Source organism: Polypterus senegalus, chromosome 11 (genome assembly GCF_016835505.1).
Source record: "Polypterus senegalus isolate Bchr_013 chromosome 11, ASM1683550v1, whole genome shotgun sequence".
NCBI lineage: Eukaryota > Metazoa > Chordata > Cladistia > Polypteriformes > Polypteridae > Polypterus > Polypterus senegalus.
Genome location: NC_053164.1, coordinates 88,868,675 through 88,893,520, shown reverse-complemented (window position 1 = coordinate 88,893,520; position 24,846 = coordinate 88,868,675). Strand labels below are relative to the sequence as shown.

The 24,846-nt window shown below is 36.7% G+C and overlaps 1 protein-coding gene across 1 annotated transcript in view; it reads left to right on the top strand.

The window, feature by feature from the left end:
* Window positions 1-24,846, top strand: part of LOC120539286 (serine/threonine-protein kinase D3-like) — a 43,681-nt gene that overhangs the window by 16,813 nt on the left and 2,022 nt on the right. Inside the window, exons 8-16 of the mRNA XM_039769213.1 lie at window positions 557-680; window positions 4,925-5,002; window positions 7,453-7,675; window positions 19,182-19,216; window positions 20,132-20,204; window positions 21,990-22,096; window positions 22,848-23,009; window positions 24,194-24,292; window positions 24,456-24,723. Coding sequence (XP_039625147.1) covers window positions 557-680; window positions 4,925-5,002; window positions 7,453-7,675; window positions 19,182-19,216; window positions 20,132-20,204; window positions 21,990-22,096; window positions 22,848-23,009; window positions 24,194-24,292; window positions 24,456-24,723 — 1,169 coding nt within the window. The remainder of the gene's footprint in view (window positions 1-556; window positions 681-4,924; window positions 5,003-7,452; window positions 7,676-19,181; window positions 19,217-20,131; window positions 20,205-21,989; window positions 22,097-22,847; window positions 23,010-24,193; window positions 24,293-24,455; window positions 24,724-24,846) is intronic.

The following is a 24,846-nucleotide window of genomic DNA, read 5'->3' as shown; positions in this document are numbered from 1 at the left end:
AATCATTACAATTGGCAGTGCGGGTGCCACCGGGTTATTCAGCTTAGATGTAATAGGCATGTTACATCAAAGAGAATGGTCCCCTTGGTATTCCATTTATGCTAATAAACAAAAAAGTGTGAGGTACTTGAAGAATATCATCTACTGCCAGAAAAAAAAAAACAACAAAATGCTGGCACTGTACAGTTTTAAAAGTTGGGGTTTTCAGTACCAGGATTCCACAGAGGCCTATTGTACAATGTAATGTGATTGTCCACAGAATTACAACAAATGTGCATTTCTTTTTTTTTACTCCACATTGGAATAACATCTGTATGGAACTATATAAAAACTATTCACCTGTAAACATCACATCCTGCTGTTTTACAAATTAACATGCTACTATCCTAATTAGGAACATGTACTCAAAAAACATGCACTTTCAAGGGGTCATTCATGTTTGTGTAAATTACAATACTTTTTAAATATCTGCATGTTTTCACAGCATAAATCTGTCATGCTGTTCTGCAAATGAAAGTAATATTACAAATTTATAATCCTGGATCTTGCCATGCAGCCCCTGTTTCAGCAACAACATCCCTCTGATGCGGGTTGTGCAGTCAGTAAGACAGACCAAGAGGAAGAGCAGCGCAGTAATCAAGGAAAGCTGGATGGTGCACTATACCTGCCGGGATTCACTGGTAAGGACTCAAAACAGGGCTATGGAGAGCACAAATAAATGGTCTAGAAATAGATTTATATAGCAGATGAATCCAATGCTAGGAACAGGTGTTATCTGCAGTAAAAGGATCCTACAAAGGTCTAGCATATTAATAAATAGCACATTCACTTCATATAAACACATTGTACATATTGCTTTACTAAGGGAAGTTGTGTTGCACTGTTCCCAATTGTTTCCAACTCTACATCACTCTATTGAAATCATCTCTGTTGAAAAATACACGCATGAATGAATAAATTTAATCACTTCACCATCAAGGGCTGCACTAACTACAGATTTCATGTCAATTAATTATTTGAGTTCAGTTTAGCTTCTTGTTGAATCAGCTGGCTCACCCCAGCTCACAGTCTGTATTCTTAAAAATAATAGTATGCAATTTACTTCTCATTGATATCCATGATAGTGCGGATAACTTCCATGCCATGGCAATTAGTGCAAAGCTGTTTATTCAGGTTATACACCTTCACACAAATTATATTTTCCAATGCATCACATGATAGCAGTGTGCAGTATAAACCAGGCAGACCAGAGTTTCTAGCATCAGTTTTTAATTAAGAATTGGAATGGGCAAAATTAGTGATTTTAGTGAAATGAAACATGGCTTGATCTGGTCCCAGGTGTATTGGTTCTTGAATCTCCCAAACAGCTCTACTTACTATGCTTTTCATGGATGACTGTTTCAAGGATTTACCAAGCAGGTAGCAAAACACAGGTGATTACCAGTGATACACTATCCTGTTAACAGCAGCAGCTTGGGGATCAAAGGTGTCAAGGGAGAATGGCAATTGAACAAGCAAAAAAAATCTCTGAAAAGGATGTTTAATGATTAAATCCATCAATCCAGGGATGTGTCCATTCTAGCAAGCATTGGGCATGAGTCAGAAACAATCCCTGGACAGGGCCTCAGCTCATCGCAAGTTGAATACAAGCACACACATACACTCATTTTAACGGCACCAAATCCCAAAATCTGCAAATCTTTGGAAGGAAGCTGGAGCACAATGTGGAAACCCAGCAGGAAAACATGTACTGTAAACTCCAAGCAGGGAATACCAGCGACGTGACTCCCTGCAAGACAGCAGTGCTACCGCTCCGCCACCGTGTCACCCCCATGTGTGTAATCATTAACAGTATTCATTATTTAAATGAAATTAATGATTTATCTGTAAAATGTAACATACATAATTTAATGCATTTCATCATGAAGGTGATATCAAGTATAAATCTAAGGATTCTAAATTTGCAGAGAGTTGCAATATCATACATTTAATGTGTTCTGTGTGGTGATCTATTTCTGCTTGCCACTGCTGTCAGGTCAGGAGGAAGTTCAAGAAGCTTGTAACAATTAAAAACTGGGATGATGTTTACAACGGTCTGCTTTAATGATAAAGTAAACTACGAGGTTAAAGTGGACATTTCGAAATTAAAGCCGAAATTTCCACTTTAATCACAAAATACAGGTTTTCACCATGTCCCTGTTTTTTTTTCTCTGTGGCTCAAATACAGCACTGTACATGTTGCTGTTGTGAAATTGCAAAAAAAAAAAAAAAAGACGACACAAAAGATGGTATGTGAGACTTTTAAAATGTATCATGTCATTACGATCAGGAATATGCAATGCTTGAATATAAAAGCAGCACGAATGCATCTGTATGTCGGCATTTTGCTTCACCACATCGAACCATTCATCAAACATCGAAGCGCGCACATCGATCCCGTAGGATCCGCATAGAGGCTTTCTGTCACATGTAGATAGTAAACAGAGACTCTGACGTCACATTCCAACTTTTATCACACTGTGCCCCCCGATTTTTTGCTGGTACTGCAACTTGCACACATGTTGTGTTAATTTCTGAGGACCTGCTCAGAGTACACGTCAAATGAACGCTAGGAACGCATGGCAGCCATGATGCATGTGCGTATGCGTGCTGAGCGTGAAGTATAAACGAGCCCTAAGCTCCACGGCAGTTTAATTGTTGTTCTGCTTTACAAAAAATACTGCAATACTTGGGAAAGTTCATTTGTCGCTTTTACTGCCAAAACATAAGGTAAAAAGAGAGCAGTCAGTTAAATTTTAGGAAATAGTGAAGAAAAGAATATTGGCTTTTACATTAAAGATAGTGGAGAAAAGGGAATCTGAGGATTTGTCTGTGCACAGAAAACAGAAGACATACCTGTATACTGTATTGTTTGTGAACTTGGAATGGAAGGAAAAAGGGGCAGAAAAGAGAAGCTCCTTTAATGAGTTCAGACTGTCTCGCTTTATGCGTAACTTGAAATGGACACTCCTTGTCTGTGTGTGGACAGCTCAAAACTTTAATTAGATGAAATAACAAACAAGAAGAATTTGCAATCAGTACCAATTGGCTTGTTAGCTTAAGAGACAAATTTGTCTTTTTTAAATATAATATATACTGTATAAATGTTAAGCATGTTAGCCTTGCATCCTCTTGATGAACATCTAATTAACATTAATTAGAATTATTGGCTTTTACTTATGAAAATCACTTTATTTTACTTTATGGCATATGCATTAGGGATGAATAATTTGTATAAATTTTCATTAGCTTAGAAAAGTATGTTTTAAGGGGATTTTATTTATTTTAGTGTTCTTATAGTCACTGAACAATAAGCCTACATAATTTAATTTTGTTAATGAAAAAAATGAACAGATCACACTTGTGTTCTGCAGTTTAATTACCAAATACCATTGTAATATAGGACGCAAGGCTTCTACATGGTTGCTTATGCAGAAGCTTAGTGTAATAAATAAATGATAAAGCATACAAATCAGAATCAGTTAATTCCAGTAACAGGAAATGTTTGATAAGTACTGGCCCTAAAACCTCCTTATTGGAGCATCCCTTAAGAGCTACAGTTTATACACACTTGGATGGTGACTATCCGTTATGCACATTACAAGGCATGTGTATTCACCAAATGGTTCTAAGAACATGTCATTGTGTAAGTAACAGTTGTGATCTTTTACAGCCCCCACAACACCACTGAGCATCTTTGGAATATTGTGGAAAGACCTGTTCGGAAAGGGCCAGACAAAACTGTAGCCATATATACCACTCATGCAACAGAATCACTCTTTCATGGTAGAACATTCTTGGACAATGCCTCCAGCATCTTGCACAATCCATGTTCAGATAAATTCATGCTGTTCTAAAGGAGGAGCAACAAACTCCTAAATAGGTGTACCTAATAAACTGGCAACTCAAAGTATATTTTGTATTCTTTTTAATTTTACTGTCTTGTTAGAAACATTAATGATTCTTTATTTAACCAGTAGCCAGTAATAAATAAGGCTTATATAACAAAGTTTACAACACCATGGCATCTAATTTTGTTCCATTTACCCTTCTGTGTGTCCACTACAAAATAATTATTTTCATAAAATATTTAGAAAAAATAAGTTGAATGATCAAGTGCTCCTGGTCTACTTCAGTCCACAAAATATTTGATTGCCAAAATAAAAATTTGGATTTTCTGAAGCAGCAGAAGGAGAAGAATGCCTTATTATTGGTGGGTTACTATAAGAATAAACAAATTGTCTGAAACAAACATATGCAGCCACCATAGCCCTTTTAAGACAAGGAGAAGAATCGGGGGTTCAAATATATATAAACTTCAAAAAACACCCAACAGTGAGACTGGTGTATTACAGTATGATGGCATTGTGTAAAAGTCTAAAGCAAAGGTCATACAGTAGAATCAGGTAGGAACCCAATGAGGACAGTGAATCAGTCTTAAAGGGCACATTCATCAATCACACGCTGCCAATTTATTCATCCATCCATTTTCACACATTCTGTATCTAGTTCAGGGTTCTGGAAGCAACAGCCTATCCCATGAACATTGGGTACAGGGCACACACTCAATCTTACCTATATCGGACTAGTTCAGAGTCACCAAGGTTGTGTTGGACTATGCTGTAAAGCAAAAGCAAACCACTATTGATAATCAATTTTAGTTATGGATAGCTTTAGGGTTTTAACAATCGCATTTTGGATTTTCTGGATTTGATCATTTTGATTACAGTGATGACTGAAACACTATCTTAGGTCTATGTGGACAAAAGAGGTCATAGGGTATGGGTCAGATTGTTTGTGAAAAAGGTTAGAGATAATATAAAGATAATATAAAACTTAAACACTGTATTTACATAAACTTTTGTCATATTTTCCCTTTTAATAGAGAAAACGGCATTACTGGCAATTGGATAGCAAGTGCATCACAATGTTTCATAATGAGAACAGGAACAAGTACTATAAGGTAAGATGCATTCTTTCATGATGAAACGTGGAGGAACTTGTAAATGAGGCACACATTAAAAAATTGGGGTTTCACCTATAGTACCCCCTGCACCCAACAATAACAGATACATAGCCATATTTAGAAATATCGATATTTCCTTTTGCACAAAAGGAATCATATGTTTCCTAAAAGTAAACAGGCATGTTGCTTATCAGTATGGACCCAATCACATATACAAGTGCTATAAGCTTTATTAGTGACATGAACAAAGTCCAGCATTTTCAGTATGTTACTGACAAGGACTTTTAGACATTAACCACATATTTTGTCTCATCCATCCTATTTTTGAACCTCGATTGCAGGAATAAATGCCTTAGCAACTAAAGTCAGCTTCCAAAAGAAAGTACACCTTCAAAAATTTTTTTAAAATGTCTTTTAAGTGGGAATGCTTCAGGCAGAAACTACATGACAAATACATTAACTGTATGGGGACAAGCTTTTGAAAAAGAATAATACTCCAATTTGTTTTTTCTTTTTGTGATTTTTTTTTAAAAAGGACAACCAAGAAATAGATATTTGAAAAAACTAAATAGTAAGAATTTTTCAAACAATCTCAACAAATTTTTGCAGTACTTGACTACACATACATATCTCCTGATTAACTGCCCTCCCCAAGAATGAATCCCGTGGAAAGCCAGAAGTGACTCTACTCCGTTGGGCAATTGAGTAAGGCCCTTAGCCTGCAACTGCTTTGTCCTGGGCATGATGTTAATCTACATCCAGCCCTGCAAGCAGGTCCTCCAACAAACTTGGGGGTTGGTGACAGGATTGGCATTCCAGCAACTGTAAAAAAAACTCACACTGCCCCAGTGTGGTGGTGAGGTGTCAGCTGCTGCACTCAGATCCCAATCTAGGTGGTTCATTGTGTGGCAGGTGTGGCAATGCAGTGCATGCTCCCAGCCTCCTCCTCCTCCCAAGAATGAGCTGCTCTGGAAGTAACAGCCTTGTTTATCAAACCGAGGCAAAGCAACACTAACCAATAAATCAGCCTCTGAAGAATTTTAGTGAGCAAATAATTTTCCATGAAGCTCTGCACATTCTGACGTGTTTTGGCTGATACAACACAAACACCAAAAAAAGGCATTTTTCACTTGTGACTAAAAGATTTCATCACAGAACACTAAGAATTAATTGACTGTTGTCTATATGCTCCTTTAAAAATCATGTGGTCATCTAGTCATTACTAGGCAACCAGAGCAACTTAACATTACGAGATAAAAAGTCCTCATAAAATGTAAAATACATTTTACAATTTAAAAATAAATACATTTTATAACTAAACACTTATTTTCCTAATGGGATTTGTGTGTGTGTAATTTCATATTTCAGATACTAGGGTACTGAGTTTCACAAAGCTAGTCAGAAATACTGGAAAATCTTTCAGTTCATCTCTAAGCCCAACATCACAGTTGTTAAAATTGATAGCAGTCTGCTCGTTCAAGACTGTAATATTGCCTGTTAGACAAGTAATTTCAGCAGTAATTTTGTTTTATTGTACAACTTTCAACAAAGGACATAGGCAGGGCCTTGTAGCTTTCTTGTGGAGATGTACTAACCTGCAGTTGGTTTACTTTTAATCAGAAATTGTGCTTCTAAATATTCATCATCAGCAGTCGGTTTTAAAACCACAGCTGTTGATGTCAGAGGGTCTTTCTTTTATTTTTACGCTTGCATGTTCACAAGCAAACCCTTAAGTATTCTTCTGTGGAGAGTTTTATTTTATTCAGGTGCTCATGCAACTTTGTCTTTATAGAAGAATGATTTTTCATCTTTAAGCCATAGCACTGGATGTAGTGTTATGTTATTAGGCAACAATCAGTTAAAGAAACTTTAAATGTGTTGCTATTTGATTTATGTTGTATTTCAAGATTGCCAATCGTTTCAATATTCTTTTTTTCTTAAATTGCAATTCATTTTATCCATTGAATAAATCAGTTTTGCTTCTCCTATAAGATATAAGCTTTAATTTACATTGTGTTAATGCTAAGTATAATGCATTTTATGAAATATAAAAATTGGTGCCTCCTCTGTTCTTTCATTTAGATATACTGAGCTACAGTCATAAAACTGAAGTCAACGGCAAAGCTCCCAAGTATACATTGCAGCTATAATAAAATGTTGACTACTTAAAATATAATTGCACACATTAAAAACAGGAATGGCCAATACTAGAACAGAAATTAGAATGAAACATTAAGCCTTCAATTGATCAGATGATCACCTGACACAAGTTTATGAATAAGCAATTGACTGAAGGCTTGTCCATTAACAGAGCTTGATAACTATTATGTGATTCATCATCAACAAGGGTCAAAATGACGCTGGTCATTTTGTCATAATTATAGTATATGCATAACCACTGTGGGATCTTCAAGTGCTAGATTAATCCATTTGAATTTTTCTCACAGGAGCTGCCCCTGTCTGAAATTCTGATGATAAACAGTGCAGCAGATGATACAGAGCACTGCTTTGTACTCACCACAGACACACAGGTGTATTATGTCACTGGAGCATACTTCACTTCATCGCAGGTACATAAAGATGCATCTGAGAGCCTCGTCTGGGAGAAGGCTATTCGACAAGCACTAATGCCCGTGCACGCTCCCACTGGAAGGTCTAACAGTGACAATGGTAAGAGAAAGTATTATGTATTCTGCAAATCTTGTGTACAAAAGGTTTTCAGCTGACTAACAAGCACAGCCAGTGATATGGTGCAGAACCTATTCTTCTATGTACATATCTGACAAAAAAAAACATTTAGTCACTTTGTAAAACCTGCCCTCACATTTGTTGTTATTCTTGGGGTCAGTGCATGGACAGATGTTATGATAACATTATGAGTACTGACATAGGATTGTACTGAAAAGTTTTATGATGGACAAAGGAATTAAATATTGATAATTATAAAGATGTTCTTTGTTGACTGACATTCAGTAGCCTACACAATGTATATAACCATTTTCTGACCTGCTTAATTCAATTTAGAGACACATGGCCATGGGCTGTCCATGCAACATTGAGTGCATGGTGGAAACCAACCCTGATTTGATGAGGCAATAGTCTATCACAAAAAGTGACACACCCACCACCACTGAACCAGTTTAGATTTGCCTTTCAACCTATTCTGCACATAGGATTGCAAACAAATATACTGTATACACACCCTCAATAACAAGATGCCACACTTGTTAACATTGTGAACAACAAAAACGTCATACAAGAAGTCATAATGTCTTGCTTTACTCAGCTCAAGATATTAATGAAACCAGCACATAAATATTTCAGGTGTTTACTACCATGTTAATCAGTGGTCCTGTCAAATGCTGTGTTATAAATATCAGCACAAACAAGTGGAAAGATGTGATTAATATTTTGCAACACATGAAATAAATACAAGTTTAGATGTGAAACTACTGGCATCTTATTTTAACTATCATCTTACTCACAGCAGCAGAGAGAATAACATCTGTAACTTAATGTGTTCCTTACATTGGTTCCAAATTTTAAGCAAGTAATGCAAAATTGGATTGATAATAAACTGATGATAGTTATTGATGACTGGAGCATATACTTAGCATACATAAAGAATTTTGGGAAATATTTCCACTCCTTTTGGATATGTTTCATTTCATAATTAGTGAGAAATTATTCAAACAGTTGCCCTTCACATATTCTATCATTATCTGTTTTTACCTGTAATGAATAATCAAAATCATGCAAAGATATTCCTCAGTTCTCTAGTAACTGCGTCCAATGACACGTCAAATACAATGATGCTTCGGGGTATGAGGTTTTAATAGTCTATGACAGTCAGATATGTAGTCATTCTGAATGGCACCTACCAGGTCAATACCCAATTTTGTCCAAGGCCTTGGAAATAATTCAAGTGGGTGAATAGATTGATTGATCCATGCATTGGCAAATTTAACACACAAGTGAAACATTTGTTTATCAGTCTTAACATCATTTTCCATGTCCTTGGTTACTGTTTTGTACATACCACACGTTTATGTGTCCAATCAGTTATTTCCAGTACTTTTTTGACTTTTATTTTCGGTAACACAGTCCTTAGTCCTCTGGGAAGCATGCCATCACAGACAGATAACTACTACCTACATCAGTGGTATGGCTGCAGCTCTCCTGAAATTGGATTAGGTCAGTGCCCCAAACCCCCTCCCCAACCTCCTACATCCAAACTACAGAAATTAACAATTTTACATTACTGTCTTCTTTAGTGGCATTTTAACATCCTTAAATGTCAGTGCCTGCAGTTCATAAGCACTGACTGAAAGCATTCTATTAACAGAAGTTCCTACATAATCATTATGTGCTTTGTCATTTAAAAGGAAGACATAACAGCTGAAATGCAAAATTGGTCTTTCCTACTGTATGTTCAATTTTGTAAAGATATTGCTGTAATATCAACCCAAGTCTTTGCATCCTGGGTGTTAGCAATGTTGCACAACTCAAAGCCTTATGCTCTATTTGTGAATAACGACTCTCTGATTGGGTCAGTCAGAGACTAGCATAACTCGAGGTTTTGTTCTGTACATCATCTTGTGTTTGAGACAATACTGTTCCCAGTCCTACTGAACCCAAGTCACTGATCTCTACTGTTGGCAAATCTAATTTGTAATGCCAGACATGGTTCAGTTTTATGTGCTCTTTTCAATTTAGCAAAGGTATTCTCCATCTCCGAAGTCTATTCCCACTTCTGTTTTTATTTTTTTATTATTATTTTACTGAGGTGCTGATGTATCTGCATAATTAGGAAAGAATTTCATCAAAACTCTACAAGTGCTTAAGAACAATCACAAAAGTACAATATACTTAGGTCTCTGTGCATTACAAACAGATTAATCTTTCTCAGGTCTAGATATATCTCTTTTGTCAGAGACCAAATATCTGAGTATCTCAATTTCTTCAGACCATATACTACACTTACTTTTATTTAAAATTAATGTTTTATCTTGGAATTTTTGAAATTCTTGTCTGTGCCTGTGTTCAAGTTGTTCTTCATTTTCTGCATGTACTACCACATCATCCATATACTGTATAGCAGCTTGCATTCCATACAACATTTAATCCAAAATGTTTTGATTTGCCCCTGATGTACTAGACATGCCAAACAGAATATCTCTGAAATAACAGCAACTGCAGTGTATAATGAAAGTGATTAGGTGCCGTGATTCAAGAGCTAACTCTACCTCCCAAAACCCTTTTTTTAGCATCTAACTTGCCCGGCCTGCAATATGTTGTCAGCAGTTGGCACTGGATACCTTTCTGTGATAACTGTTTTTTTCTTGCTTATCATAGATCTATACAGTCTCACAATCGTGTTATCTTTTTTAGTTATTATTGAGTATTTAACATCCGTTATGTACATTCATTCATTATTTCAATAATGCCATCATCCAGCATTTTTTCCAGTTCACATCAGGTAAGGTACTCACCTCAGACTTTGAGCTGCTGCTGCTGAAACCTTTTCATCTACAGTGACTTAGTAAATATAACCTTTGACCTACCCTAAATCTTTAAAGAGAGATACATTTTTTCTCTTGCTAGCCACTTAACCCTCTCTGAAGATGGCTCCACTACTTGTACAGCATCTTCCACTTTAAGAATATTTAAATCAAAACATTTTTCCTTCCCAACAATGCTTTCCTTCAATTATGTAATTTAGATATTGTTCTTTATAACATTTTCCTGCCTGCATATTGTAGGCTGTTAGAAAATACAGCCAGTTTGCAAAATGTGAAACTGTCCTGGACAGTTATCACACAGTGAGGTAATTTGACATGCTCAATGATTACTAGTCGTGTAAATTGATATGGTGCATTGAGAAGATCATCAATTTTAGTCACCAAGTCTGACATACCCTACGGCCTGAAGTCATGTAATGTGACATTGGCTTATGGCAGCTTCTGTCTGTTCTTATGAATATTTGTCTTCAGGAAGATCAGCGAAAATTCACTGCATGCTGCCCCAATAAAATGCAGCAATGTAACCTGTCTAGCATCCAGCAAGAAACAAGACAGCATTCTGATCAATGTGAGTTTAAATCAAGTACTCATCTCTCATTGGCCTAAGTGTCCATTAATAAAGAGAAATTCCCAAGTTTATGCATTCTTTTCACCACTTCACAGTTTCTCTCTTATATTCCTTGTATTCCAAGTCTAATACAATATACAACAAATACATCAAGTCAACACAAATGTTGTGGAAGCAAAAAAAGATTGTATACTACAATTCTTTGTTACACCTTGTGCCACAGGTTTGCAGCACGCTTGATGTTTACACTTCCCCCAAACAAATGGTTACCACAATTACATTATTCACAAAGGACAGCCATCTATAATTCTTGGGATTGTCTAAGACAAGTGTTTAATCCAAGACATTTGTGTTGATACACCTGGAAGTGTGCATAATACAGCTGAATTCACTGCATCAGACTTGAGACGCAGCGAAAGCACTGGTGCCTCTCCACAAGGAGACTGTTGAAGTTCAAGGTGCTCCCTGTGTGGAGTTTGGACTGTGAGACATAACTGGAGTAAAACCACAACCAAAGACATGTTACAGACAGACCTCAATATGTGTGTCTTGGGAACTGCAGGTCTGACATTGTGTTCAGCAATACAATACAGGGGCGCCACAGGGGACTGTACTTTCTCCGGTCCTGTTCAATCTATATACATCAGACTTCCAATATGACTCGGAGCCCTGCCACGTGCAAAAGTTCGCTGATGACACTGCTATTGTGGGCTGCATCAGGAGTGGGCAGGAGGAGGAGTACAGGAAGCTAATCAAAGACTTTGTTAAATGGTGCAACTCAAACCACTTACATCTTAACACCAGCAAAACCAAGGAGCTGGTGGTGGATTTTAGGAGGCCCCTCATGGACCCTGTTATCATCAGAGGTGAATGTGTGCAGAGGGTGTAGACCTATAAATATCTGGGAGTGCAGCTAGATGACAAATTGGACTGGACTGCCAATACTGATGCTCTATGTAAGAAAGGTCAGAGCAGACTATACTTTCTGAGAAGGTTGGCATCCTTCAACATCTGCAGTAAGATGCTGCAGATGTTCTACCAGACGGTTGTGGCGAGTGCCCTCTTCTACGCGGTGGTGTGCTGGGGTGGCAGCATAAAGATGAAAGATGCCTCACGCCTGGACAAACTTGTTAAGAAGGCAGGCTCTATTGTAGGAGTAAAGTTGGACAGTTTAACATCTGTGGCAGAGCGACGGGCATTAAGCAAACTCCTGTCAATCATGAATAATCCACTGCATCCACTGAACAGTGTCATCTCCAGGCAGAGGAGTAGCTTCAGTGACAGACTTTTGTCACTGTCCTGCTCCACTGACAGACTGAGGAGATCGTTCCTCCCCCACACTATGCGACTCTTTAATTCCACCCGGGGGAGTAAATGCTAACATTACTCAAAGTTATTGTCTGCCTTTTCATTTTTATTACTATTTAATTTAATATTGTTTCTTTGTATCAGTATACTGCTGCTGGATTATGTGAATTTCCCCTTGGGATTAATAAAGTATCTATCTGTCTATGTACTGTACCTTAGGTGGACTGACAACGCTAAATTTGCAAAAGATTTGTGTGTGTGTTTTCACACTATTATGGGCTGGCACCCTGCATAAGGATTGTTCCTGCTTTGTGCCATATTTTTGCTGGAGCAGGCTTAAGCTTTCCCATGGCTCTACTCTGAATAAGCAAATTTAGAGGATGGATGAAGGATGGAAACCTAGATAGGCAACACACACTATCCTATTTTGAAATTAATTAACTACTGTCTTGTTATGAACAGCCAAAAGAAAATGTTGGTTGCTTCATTTTTTGAAAGAGGCATTGTAGATTATGGATTGCTGCAGGCATTATAATTTTGCCAGCCTGTAATGCTTTCTGTTGGAGAGTAGTAATGGGCTTTTTGATTCAATTTAATGAATTGATTCTTTTGAACTACCCATTTAAGTGAATGGATTTCTTATATTATTTGATTCATTTTTCAGGATAATTTATTACTATAGTTCTGTGGCTTTGATCCCTTCACAAATATAAAATAATTTGTATATTAGTTCTGTGGTGGTCTGGTGCCCTGCCCAGGGTTTGTTTCCTACCTTGCACCTTGTGTAGGCTGGGATTGGCTCCAGCAGACCCCCGTGACCCTGTAGTTAGGATACATTGGGCTGGATAATGGATGGATGGGTGTATATCAGTTTCACATATTTGTACGTTTGTGTGTATATAAATACATAATAAATATAAATTAGCAAGCAATAATATTAATAATCTACAAATACAGCATTATTTATTTATACATAAAATTCATTACATGTTTTATTCATTATATGTTTTACATGATAATTCATATGCTGTTGCCCTGTTTTAGTACACAAAGCTTGATAATAAAATTTAATTATGACGGAGTGGTGGCTCTTAAGCCAAGGATCTGTGCTAAAATCTGGAAAGTTGCCAATTCAAAATCCCGTTACTGCCAGAATGGATCTTACTCAGCTGGACCTTAAGCAAGGCTCTTAACCTGAAAATTGTTCTAGGGTGCTGTACAATGGCTGACCTCCAAAAGGTCACATGAAAAGACAATTACCCCTTGGGAATTAATAAAGTGTATCAAAAACAAACAAAAATAACACATTTAAGATGCATAATTAAAATAAGACGATGCATTACAGAATCACAAGTGAATGACAAGTTTGAAACTCGTTAACAATTCGGTCACAAATCAAATTAATCATCAGACTGATTCTCAGGGAAGTGAGTCGCTCCTGAATCAAACGAGTTGAGACTCTTGATTTAATAGTGATATGCAGTGAAAAATGAACTAGTTCTTTTGTACTTATCTTTGACTCTTGACCATTGGAAAGGTGCTATATAAATAAAATGTATTATTATCATTACTAACAAATGTACTGGTTCACTAACATTAAATAACAAATCTTTTCGAGGCGTGTGCAGTGTGTGCTACATTTTATTTTGCATTCAGCAACAATCTGGAGCTATCATGTTAATGTCACTTAAATGGCTGCTATATTTGGAAAATAGCCTATCAGTAAATTGTTTCAGTAAAATGGTGTTGACGACAACTAGCCAATGACTGACTTGGTAGATGACACCAAGCACCTCCCATTGAGCAGTCCACTTTGACTAAGTGAACTATGACCATCTCAGCAAGGTTATTATAGTTAACGAAAACGAAAATCAAAACTGAAACTATTATTTAAAAAAACATTTTTGTAAACTAAAATAAATTGATTAACAAAACTGAATATGAAAAACTAAACAAAACTATTAAAGTAGCTAGATAGACTAACTGAAATAAAATAATTTACTAAAAATATTTTTAATTTTTGTTTTTGAATGAATATTCTTGCCATTAGTCTTTAAACCTTGTAACTTTTAAGTCTAAAACAGCAAGTCATCCACCATGAGCCGCCCGCATATATTTATCCAGTTAACGGAGGCTGGTGATGGATGGTGGGTGTTCACACAGCATTTGTGGTGACAGAGCAAGCTGACTACCAGTGTGTAAAGCATGTGAAATAGAAAGCGATTTACTGTGACGCCTTTCTTTGAATTATATCTTGATATACAACAAGCGCAAACGCCTGAAATCGTATTGTGCTGGTCAACAAAACCTTTACCATATGGACACTGAAAATCACAAGTGAGTAACGTTTCAGTTTATTTCTCAGGTGCCTGCTTTTTGTTGACAGTAATTCACCTGCCACTTTGCACAGGAGAAACAGTTTTTACTTTCTTGTATATGAAGTACAGAGAAAGTATAGTAATCATAAAAAAATTCAACCTCGAGATTTTGATGAATCTTGACGTTTTAGACATCCCTGAATCTGAAAATGGCATTTTTTGGAACTCTCTCTCTCTGTGTTTATGTCTGTGTGTGTAAACACGACAACTCAAAAACGCAAAGAGATACATGGATGAAATTCGGCATGTGGTTGCTACACCAAAGTTGTAGATCTGTATTAGCTTTTGGGCCAAATCCATCAACTGGAAGTGGTACTTTACCTGAACACATACTCGATTTTTGTTTATTCATGCAGTAGCAGAGTCCAACTAATTCAACTTTACTTTTAGAATAATTGTTCAAAATATTGTTAATTTGATTTGTTGTTGATTGTTCTTTACTGTACATAATATAAAAATATAATCATTGCCTTGAAGTTTACTCCTCATATATCCATCCCCATATCTGAGTAAATGAGAAAGCCGAGGGGAGACCACTCCTGATTTTTGAAAATAAAACGACACTGATCGAGAGACTGACGGTAAACATACAAGATCAGCATATTCTTACTGACCAATCACTTTTGCTTTAAAAACATCATTTAACAATGAAGTGATACAAACCTTGTAAAATTCCTGAGTTGACAATGTCTCTACTGAACTACAGGTATAAATATACTAATGTGTTTTGTATTTATTCTATATTATTAAATTATCTTTTTTAGTTAATTTTCACAGCTCAAAATACCTGATATTGTGAAAATAATCCAGTAGCAGAATTATATTTTAAAATATTTGTCTCCCTTTTTTCAATGTGTCACTCCCTCTCAAAATAGATAGCTGAAATATTATATTCTTTTTGTTCTTAACATCAGCCATATCATACATATTGCATACTAGGGATTTTTCCTGCCTTGCATCCAAACCTGCTGGGGTAGGCTCCAGGTTACATGTATTCTGCTCTGGATAAACATGTTTATATAAAGTATATATTGTTAATAATCTCAGATGCTGTCTCTGTCATTTTGTGCCCCTCCGCACTCCTATTACCTGCTCTTACTCTGCTCATTAAGAGTTTACTGTTTTTATAGTGAGCTATTCAAGTCTCGCCACCCCTAAACTTCACACAACATGCTTGTTTTTCTTTGTTTCCCTCAATACAGCCAGGTGGGGTCTGCACATTGATTCAAGCCTAAGATTCCTGTTCTTCCTAAGCCCCCACGATTTTCATGATCACACCCATCAGAAAACAGTAAAATCTATTTTCTGATTTTTTTTTTATATCTTTTCAGCCCTGCAGGTAGCAAAACTCTGTCTATAAATTATTTGTGCCTGAGATGGAATCAGAGATCAATATGGCTAGTAGAAAAAAAACAAAGCCCAGTATTGGAGATTTTGGAATGCAATATGGAAGGCACACATTATAAGCACATTGTCTTGGAGCAGAAAATGTTGTTTGCTGTTGACATTTTGAGTAAAAAAAAAAAAACCCTTAAATCTTCAAAAAATTCACCTAAATTTCATTTCAAATTGGCCCACTTTTGCCAATAAAATGAAAAGATAAAAAGTGTCAACAGTCAGTGCAGATTTGTTCTGCACAAATGACATAGAAAATATTTTTAAAATGATAAAATAGTGTAAAATTGTTCATATTCAGTATCTGGTTTTGATTATGCTTGTTTTTATCAGACAAAAACAAAACCAGATAGCAAACCATGCAGTGTAGTAAGCTTCCACTAATATTAAACTCGTATCCAAATCTGTTAAGTGTACAGTTCTGTCTGATTGTGACACAAAAGTACAAAACTCCATAGGAGCTCCATGCCATAATTACTAAAACTGAAACTAATAGATATAAAAATTAAAAAGAAATGTCTTTGTGATTTAAAAACTTGAAAAAAATGAAAATTACAAATGTAAAATAAAGGAAAACTAAAACTAAACTGAATTTCCAAGTAAGGTCAGAAAGAATACAGAAGTAAAAACTATTATAAAAAGGCAAGACTATAATAACCTTGCGTCTCAGTACATGGACTGAGTGAATGAAACAGTATACCCCTTACTGATCTGGAGAACCATTGCAAGTTTATTCATGAACTGCAGACAAGAAACTCACATTTCAGTACATTGATCTAGTTCACCAAAAGAATCCGTTCATGTACTGACCTGAGCAGCGAACTGCACAAAATTGACTCGCAGTACAGCACATTGAACTATTTCACCGAAAGAATCACTTTGTGTACTTAACTGCTGACAAGAGACTCGCAGTACATTGAATTGTAGTTCAGATCACTGATGATATATGTATAGCTGATTGTAACAGAAAGGGTGGGATATAAAAGAACGATATTGCGGGACATTAACCCAAAACTAAAAACAATTTTATTTAGTCACATTTCAATGCTCTCAACAGTATTACTGTGATGTGTGCACTAAGGGTCTATTTGTACAATTGTTATTTTTAATTTATTGTTGAAATTGTATTTATTGTCAAAATTCAATAAAGTGGATTATTATTATTATTATGTGTTAATTACTTATTTTGTTGCTTGAGTTTTATATTTTTGTATTGTTTGGTGATTAACGTCACATAATTATGATACTATTCTTTAAACTAGAATATAGCTTATTGTTTTTATAGTGAACGAATCAGTGATTCAAAGATTCTGATAATTTTGAACGGAACGAAATTAATCGAAGCACTATGATTTAGGCAGCTGTTACGCATGCGCTTTACACATCCGGCAGCGACACGTAGAAGTTACGACACGCATGCACTTTAGCACTAGTCCCTTTGAGCTCCACTGAACCGATTCCTATGATTCACCAAAGAGTCGCTCAAAAAGAACGAATCACCCAGCACCACAAGAGGCACGTGATAAAAATCCCATCACACGAGACTACATTTTTGGATAAATGTCCCCCTATTTATGTTAAAAGCACTGCCGTGCCTGCTGCTGTTTTTGAAACATTTCAAATACAGTTTATCCTTAAAAACAGCATGAAAAAATGTTATTGATAGTTGTTAAGATTCTTGGCAATTCAACATTATTTTGCCCATACAGTTTGCACTAAGAGAAACAAATGACAGCAATTCTGTTTTTTTCCGTGCCATTATGCTAAAAAGTAATTACTAATACAGAAATCACATTATACACAAAGAAAGAGCATACGTAATAGACAGACGTCTAGAAGGCAAGCCATTACGGCAGTGCCAGTTGTTATCACTCGTGTGTTATAGTGTTGCTTGTTTGGTTTTCCCTCTGTTGTCGTGCGGGACACCATGACTTATTCGAGCATCTTTGGTATTCGCAACGATTAAGCACTGGTCAAATGTTCCAATTCGTGTTTACACACTATTACAAACCACGCGCACTTAGTATTTACACAATTGCACATAAAAGCGTGCTTTATTTGACAGAAAACAAACACGAAACGGACAACTACAGTCAGTGTTTGAAAAAGGCGCGCAGAGAATCGAGATTTTGTCGAAGCGGTTAAGCAATCCGTGACGTCACCACAGGCGCAGTGCTTGCCGGACTCAGAGTTCAGTGGCTGAGACACCAGTGTAATTGCAGACCGCTGCACCTATGAGGTCAGCTACGTAACACCTTTTTATCACATCTCGACTGATAATCCACGTTCAGTGCTAAAGCCTGCGATTTCTCGATCTGTTTCAAGAACCTTTATATTAGAAAAAGTGATATAAAAAGAAAGTGCAGGTGCAGATGGAAACGCGAGCCTGAGAAACGTTTAAACTCTTCTGCAGCACAAGATCTCCTCTCCGCACCGTGTAAGCAGCTTTGTTCGTCAGTAGTTCCGGCATCAACGTAACAGCCAAACAGTTTCTTAAAACTGTCACTGCGACATTTCCTGCTACAACCGTAATCTATTACAGTTCTTTTGGTTTTACTTTACATACATAACATTCTCGATTCAGGGTCACAGATGGTTGGAGCCACTCACGCACATACCAGCTCTCAGCCCTTGGCCGTTAAACTCAACGTACATCTTTTGAATAGGTAAAGAAGGGGTGAAAGTGTCTGTGCAAATTCCGCAAGTTTCTAACTGTGGACGCCTGCCCCATGAGACGGCACCGCCAACTACTGCTCCACAATGATGCGCTGCTCCTAATTTACCTGCATGATTTTTCTTGTACGGTTTTATGATTGCTAATAATATGTATTCTTTCCATGGATAAGTGCTTCTGTTATTTGTTTTGCGTTTGAGATACTTTCTCTCAGTGACATTCTGTTTAAAAAGGATATTTAATAAAGGTGTGTTTTTTTCTAAATGATTTTTCAAAACTTTATGCAACAAAGATTCAAGTGATTTTATTATATATTTTTTTCTTTTAAAAGGTTCCAGTGTCCAAGTCCAAGCTCATGAAAATGTGGTAAGGCAGTAAATATTTAACGTTTAACTTTGGTTAGCCAACCCAGTTTCTTTAAGCTGTTAGTACTAACATTTGTCACAGTAGCTTTCATATCCAAATCATAATTTGTAACAGAGTGAATTCTGAGTTCACTCATGTGCATAAATTATTCTGTACTCCGATTTTTAAATTATAATCTTAGATTTTTGTATTTTGGCAAAAGGATAATTAACCATTTGTATACCCAAACCCGCAAAGAGTACTGGAACATCTCTGTGTCTGCTACGTAAGTTTATGTTAAGAACATGTACAATTTGTAATTTAGCATGTTTTTATCTAATAAATTATAGAGCAATCCAATTTGTGTTTCCTGGGTCCTCCCTGTGTGGAGTTTGCATGTTCTCCCCATGTCTGCCTGGGTTTCCTCCAGGTGCTCTGGTTTTCTCCCACAGTCAAAGACATGCAGGTTAGGTGCATTGGTGATCCTAAAATGTCCCCTAAATTGTGCTTGGTGTGTGGGTGCGTGTGTGCATGTGCCCTGCCCGGGATTTGTTCCTGCCTTGCGACCTGTGTTTGGCTGGGATTGGCTCCAGCAGGCCCCCGTGACCCTGTGTTAGGATATAGCGGGTTGGATGATGACTGACTGTATTGGGTATTGTTTACCCAAGATGCAGTGTTTAGCCACTACATCCACTTTCCTATTTATTTCATTTTTAGGGTTCCTTTGATTTCTTAATATTCTTTTTAAATACATTTGAGTCTTAAGCCTGCATTGGTTTCTGAATGCGGTCCTATCAACATTGTAATTTCAAAAGGCGAGGGAGGTCACTGCTTTGAAATTGAAATTTTTTTTTTTTTTGGTTAAGAGGGGCCTTTACAATACATATACTGTAAGCACAATGTCATCAGTCTCATATTTCTTTTTTCTTTCCATAGAACATTTACACATTTTACCAGATTTTCCCAGATGAAGTGCTTGGTTCTGGACAGTTTGGAATTGTCTATGGAGGTAAGTTGGTCCAAAATTTTATTAGTGTGAATTTAGTGCATGGGCACTGTTACTCACAGCACCAGATTTCATGGTGAATGTTGCTGGGAAGCAGTTTCTTTTGATCTTAAACTGGATAAGCAGGTTAGAAAACAGATGGTTTTTAAAATGTCAAGGGTTGAAAAGGCATTACTTTCTGTCAGCAGTAAGTTCTCAGTTTGGTGTTGGAGCATTCTGGTATGTATGACTATCAATAATTGCAATATAACATTACAGTCGGTTCATGTACAGTATGTGTGTGAATTTTGCCAGTACAAGAGTAAGAAAACCTCTAATAGATCTTCCTCTTAGACCATGGATTTTGTTTATCTGATTTACTCGTATTCTTCTTCTTCTGCTTCGTCTTTCTGCTGCTCCCATTAGGGGTCACCACAACGGATCATCTCGCTTCATATCTTTATGTCCTCTATATCTTGCTCTGTGACACCCATTACCTGCATGTCCTCTCTCACCACATCCATAAACCTCCTCTTATGCTTTCCTCTTTTTCTCTTCCCTGGCAGCTCTATCCTTAGCATCCTTTTCCCAATATATCCAGCATCTCTCCTCTGCACATGTCCAAACCAATGCAATCTCGCCTCTCTGACTTTGTCTCGCAACCGTCCAACTTGAGCTGATGCTCTAATGTAGTCATTCCTAATCCTGCCTATCCTCGTCACACCCAATGCAAATCTTATACTGAACCTGCTTAATACTGACTTGTGGAGGTTCCTAACCTACTCTTAAAGCAGGAGGTGCAAGACATGAACCTGGAAATACTTATATAGATTTTTCTCAAATAGCAGGAGCCTAACCTTATTAAATGATAGTGTGCCTTAATATACCATTTTGTACAAAAAATTCAGCCTGTAGTTCTTTTAATTATATCTCTAATTAAGCAATCTGCATTATTTGCTACTGAGATCTCCTACAATGCTCCCCAATGTTCAATCCTTCTCTGTTTGCGTGTTCTAGTTAGTAAATGTACTCACTTGCTACATATGAGCTGCAAAAACTGGACAATTACTTGTACTCATTGTTACTGATATGTAACAGTATGTCATTTTGAAAGTACATTTCTATCCATTTATTCAGCCACTGACCTGCTCAAATCCAATATATGTGGAGTGAGAGCCTATCTGAGCAGCACCAGGAATAAATTCAGGAGCCAAATTTGCAAACAGAGTCCCAGGTCTTCTAAGAGCACACATGCACACCAGACCAACTTATAATCGCAAATTAGAAACTACATTATGTGTCAGTTTCTGTGAGAAATAGACACAGAGAAAACAAACATAATACATACTGTATAGGCAGTAACTGGGCTGATATTTTAAATCGGTCACTTCTAGTTATAAGGCAGCAGTAATTACAACTGGGACACCCTTAATTTTAACAAAAAAAAAATCTTTTCAGTTAAAAGGTATTCCTCAGTGATTAAGAGCAAAGCTAGAATGAAAATTAGAAGATGCATCAGCTGTCTAGAGTTAAATAAGGCATACATAAATATCAGTTGCAGTACAGTTGCATGACCCTGGGGTACATGAGAAACACGCACCTGATTGTTGAAGGAAAAACATACGAACAGACCCCAAAAACACTTGCATATTCAAAGAAATGTATGTTTATTTTTATGAACCACCAAATCTTCCTGTCTAGTTTCTTTAGGCCATCAGTTACATGCTGTTTAGGTATTTATGAGCCATAATGTACCCGCTGTGTTTTATCTGACATAATGTACAACTTTACAGGATATTTTCTTTTCAGGTAAGCATAGGAAGACAGGCCGTGATGTTGCCATCAAAGCAATTGACAAGACTAAATTTCCCACCAGACAGGAGTGCCAGCTAAGGAATGAAGTGGCCATTTTACAGGTAATCCAAGTCTTGTGTGCTTCCACTATAAAGGAATGATCATCAAAAATATATTACTTAACCTGAGTTAATTTCTGGTAAGAACAAGGTTAAAAGTGTTTTGTTTCCTCTCTTCTAGATCAGTAAATGTGCAGTATGTATATAAATATTGAGAGGGGAAAAACCCACTGTGACCTATTTGAACATTAAAGTAGCTAATAGGTCAGAATCTTTTTTAGATTCAGATTGACTTCTTCATGATTGAAAACTCTGAGCATGCTTTTGGGGTGAGTTTTGGCATCTCAAAACCAGAAGAATAAGTTTGGAAGTAATTTGGGTACTTGTGTACTAAATGGACGGCTAGTACCCTTTTCTCTTATTGTGACGCAAATTGGATTTTTATTTTTAACATTAGGCACCCAAAGGGGACATTAACATTAGGGACCTATAGTCAACTATGCTCCACCCCCACTAACTTTAAGGTTAGTATTTGTGGTTGGGGTAGGTCAGTCTAATAATTTAAACTCCAAAAATTATGCAACCGGGGCAGCGGCCCCACCCAACGATAATAGTGCCATTCATTTAGTACACAAGTACCGTAATTTGATCTAAAGAGAGTGTTGACTTCCCATGTTGGTGACCCAATACAGTATATACTGTAGATGAGTTTGTTAGTAATGAAGTGATCAGCTGCTGCATCAGTAGCAACTGCCTATAGAGAAATGTCAATAACTCAGGCCTTCACTGTCCACTTCTCTGTCCACAATTTCAGAACCTAAGACACCCTGGGGTTGTACACCTAGAAGGCATGTTTGAAACACCCAAATTCATTTTTGTTGTCATGGAGAAACTGCACAGTGACATGCTAGAGATGATCCTGTCGAGTGAAAAGGGGCGCCTTCCTGAAAGGATCACACGCTTCCTGGTCATACAGGTTTGTTGTATCTGCATATAAATGATTTAATTTGCTACATTAAATAATATTAGCAAAGAAATATGCTTGCAAGAATTCTTTCTTTCTGTCTTGCAAATCATCTGTATTAAAGAAAGTTTTCATTTGGCTGATTTACCATGAATGCAGACCCATTTTGTGATGCATTTGTGTGAGAAATATTTATGCTACATTTTAACAAATTGCATTGTGTGGAAACAATAAAAATTATACTTAGCTGTTCAGTGAAAAAAAAAGCAACTGGATTGCTGCAAGTTGAATTTTGCAGTCAACTGGAAAGGATTAACCAATCAACTAAATGACAGCATACCTTTATAAGGATACCATTTGTATTGTCATGTAGTAAGTTAGTTTTAATTAGTCTGTGTTTAATTTAGTAATGTAGACTTGATCACCCTTAAATTTAACAAAAAAAAAAAAAAAAATCACAGTCTTTACAGATAAAAGGTATTGCTCTGTGATTAAGAGCAAAGCTGCAATGAAAATTAGAAAATGTTGGATGCAAGAGAAAGACTGATAAACCAGAATTGTTTCATCACTATACAAGCATAATTGATAATATTAGTGTTTCAGGTCTTCATATAGTTAGAAGGGTAGATGCCAACAGTTACTTTAACAAGAATGTCTGGTACATGTCTGCAAATGTTAACTCTCTTTCACATAGAGACCCACAGATGCAGAACATGAGATTGGCTACCATGAAATGTGAAAGTAGGAACTCTTGGAGTTAAAAATGTGAAACATTAATATGAAAATATGGACTAAAAATTGGTTAGTTACTTTGGGCTCAGTGGCCTGCTCCTTTAAAAAAAATAAAATCTTTAAAATAGAACGTAGCCCATAGTCAATCAACCAGAACATACTTGAGCATAAAAATAAATCTCAACACCTGACAAACACCAATGGAAAAGGACAGCATACCAAATCAAGTCACACTGTAAAACTAGCAAAAGCCACAAACATTATTTATGTTTTTAATTCAAATGATTTGATCTTTGGTTTGAGTGGCACAGAAGTGGGGATCCTGGTCTGGTCACCTTCTGGGTGGAGTTTACACATTCTTTGTGTCTATATGGATTTTTCTTTGGGTTTTCTAGATTTTCTTACTAGCTTGATTGAAGTGTAGTATAATAAAGTGTAACTGGTATTTTTGTGTGTTCTAACAGATTCTAGAAGCTCTGAGGCACTTGCACTTCAAGAACATTGTTCATTGTGATTTAAAACCAGAAAATGTTCTCCTGGCTACTGCAGACTCATTTCCACAGGTCACAACTGTTCTCGTTTATATTTTATAAATATTTAGAAATGAATATGTGACTGTCAGCATGTCATTGTTCCATTTGCTGACGGGCAATGTCATGCTGCATCTCAAGTGGGAAACGATAAGTAGGATTTCTAGGTATAACTGCCTTGTCCTTCATTTCTCAGATCAAGTTATGTGACTTTGGGTTTGCCCGCATCATTGGGGAAAAGTCATTTAGACGTTCAGTTGTTGGTACACCAGCCTACCTGGCACCTGAAGTGATCCAAAGTCATGGCTACAACCGCTCTTTGGACATGTGGTCAGTGGGAGTTGTGCTGTATGTAAGCCTGAGTGGCACCTTCCCCTTCAATGAGGAAGAAGATGTCAATGATCAGATTCAAAATGCAGCATTCATGTACCCAGAAATACCATGGGCAGAAATTTCACATAAGGGTAAGGGACATTTTAAGGAGATTATAAACTAAAACTGTACAGAATAAAATGATGTACTATTGCATTGAAATTCAAATGGTTGTTACAGTCTACTGAAATTTACAGTTTATCTTAGAGTGGTTT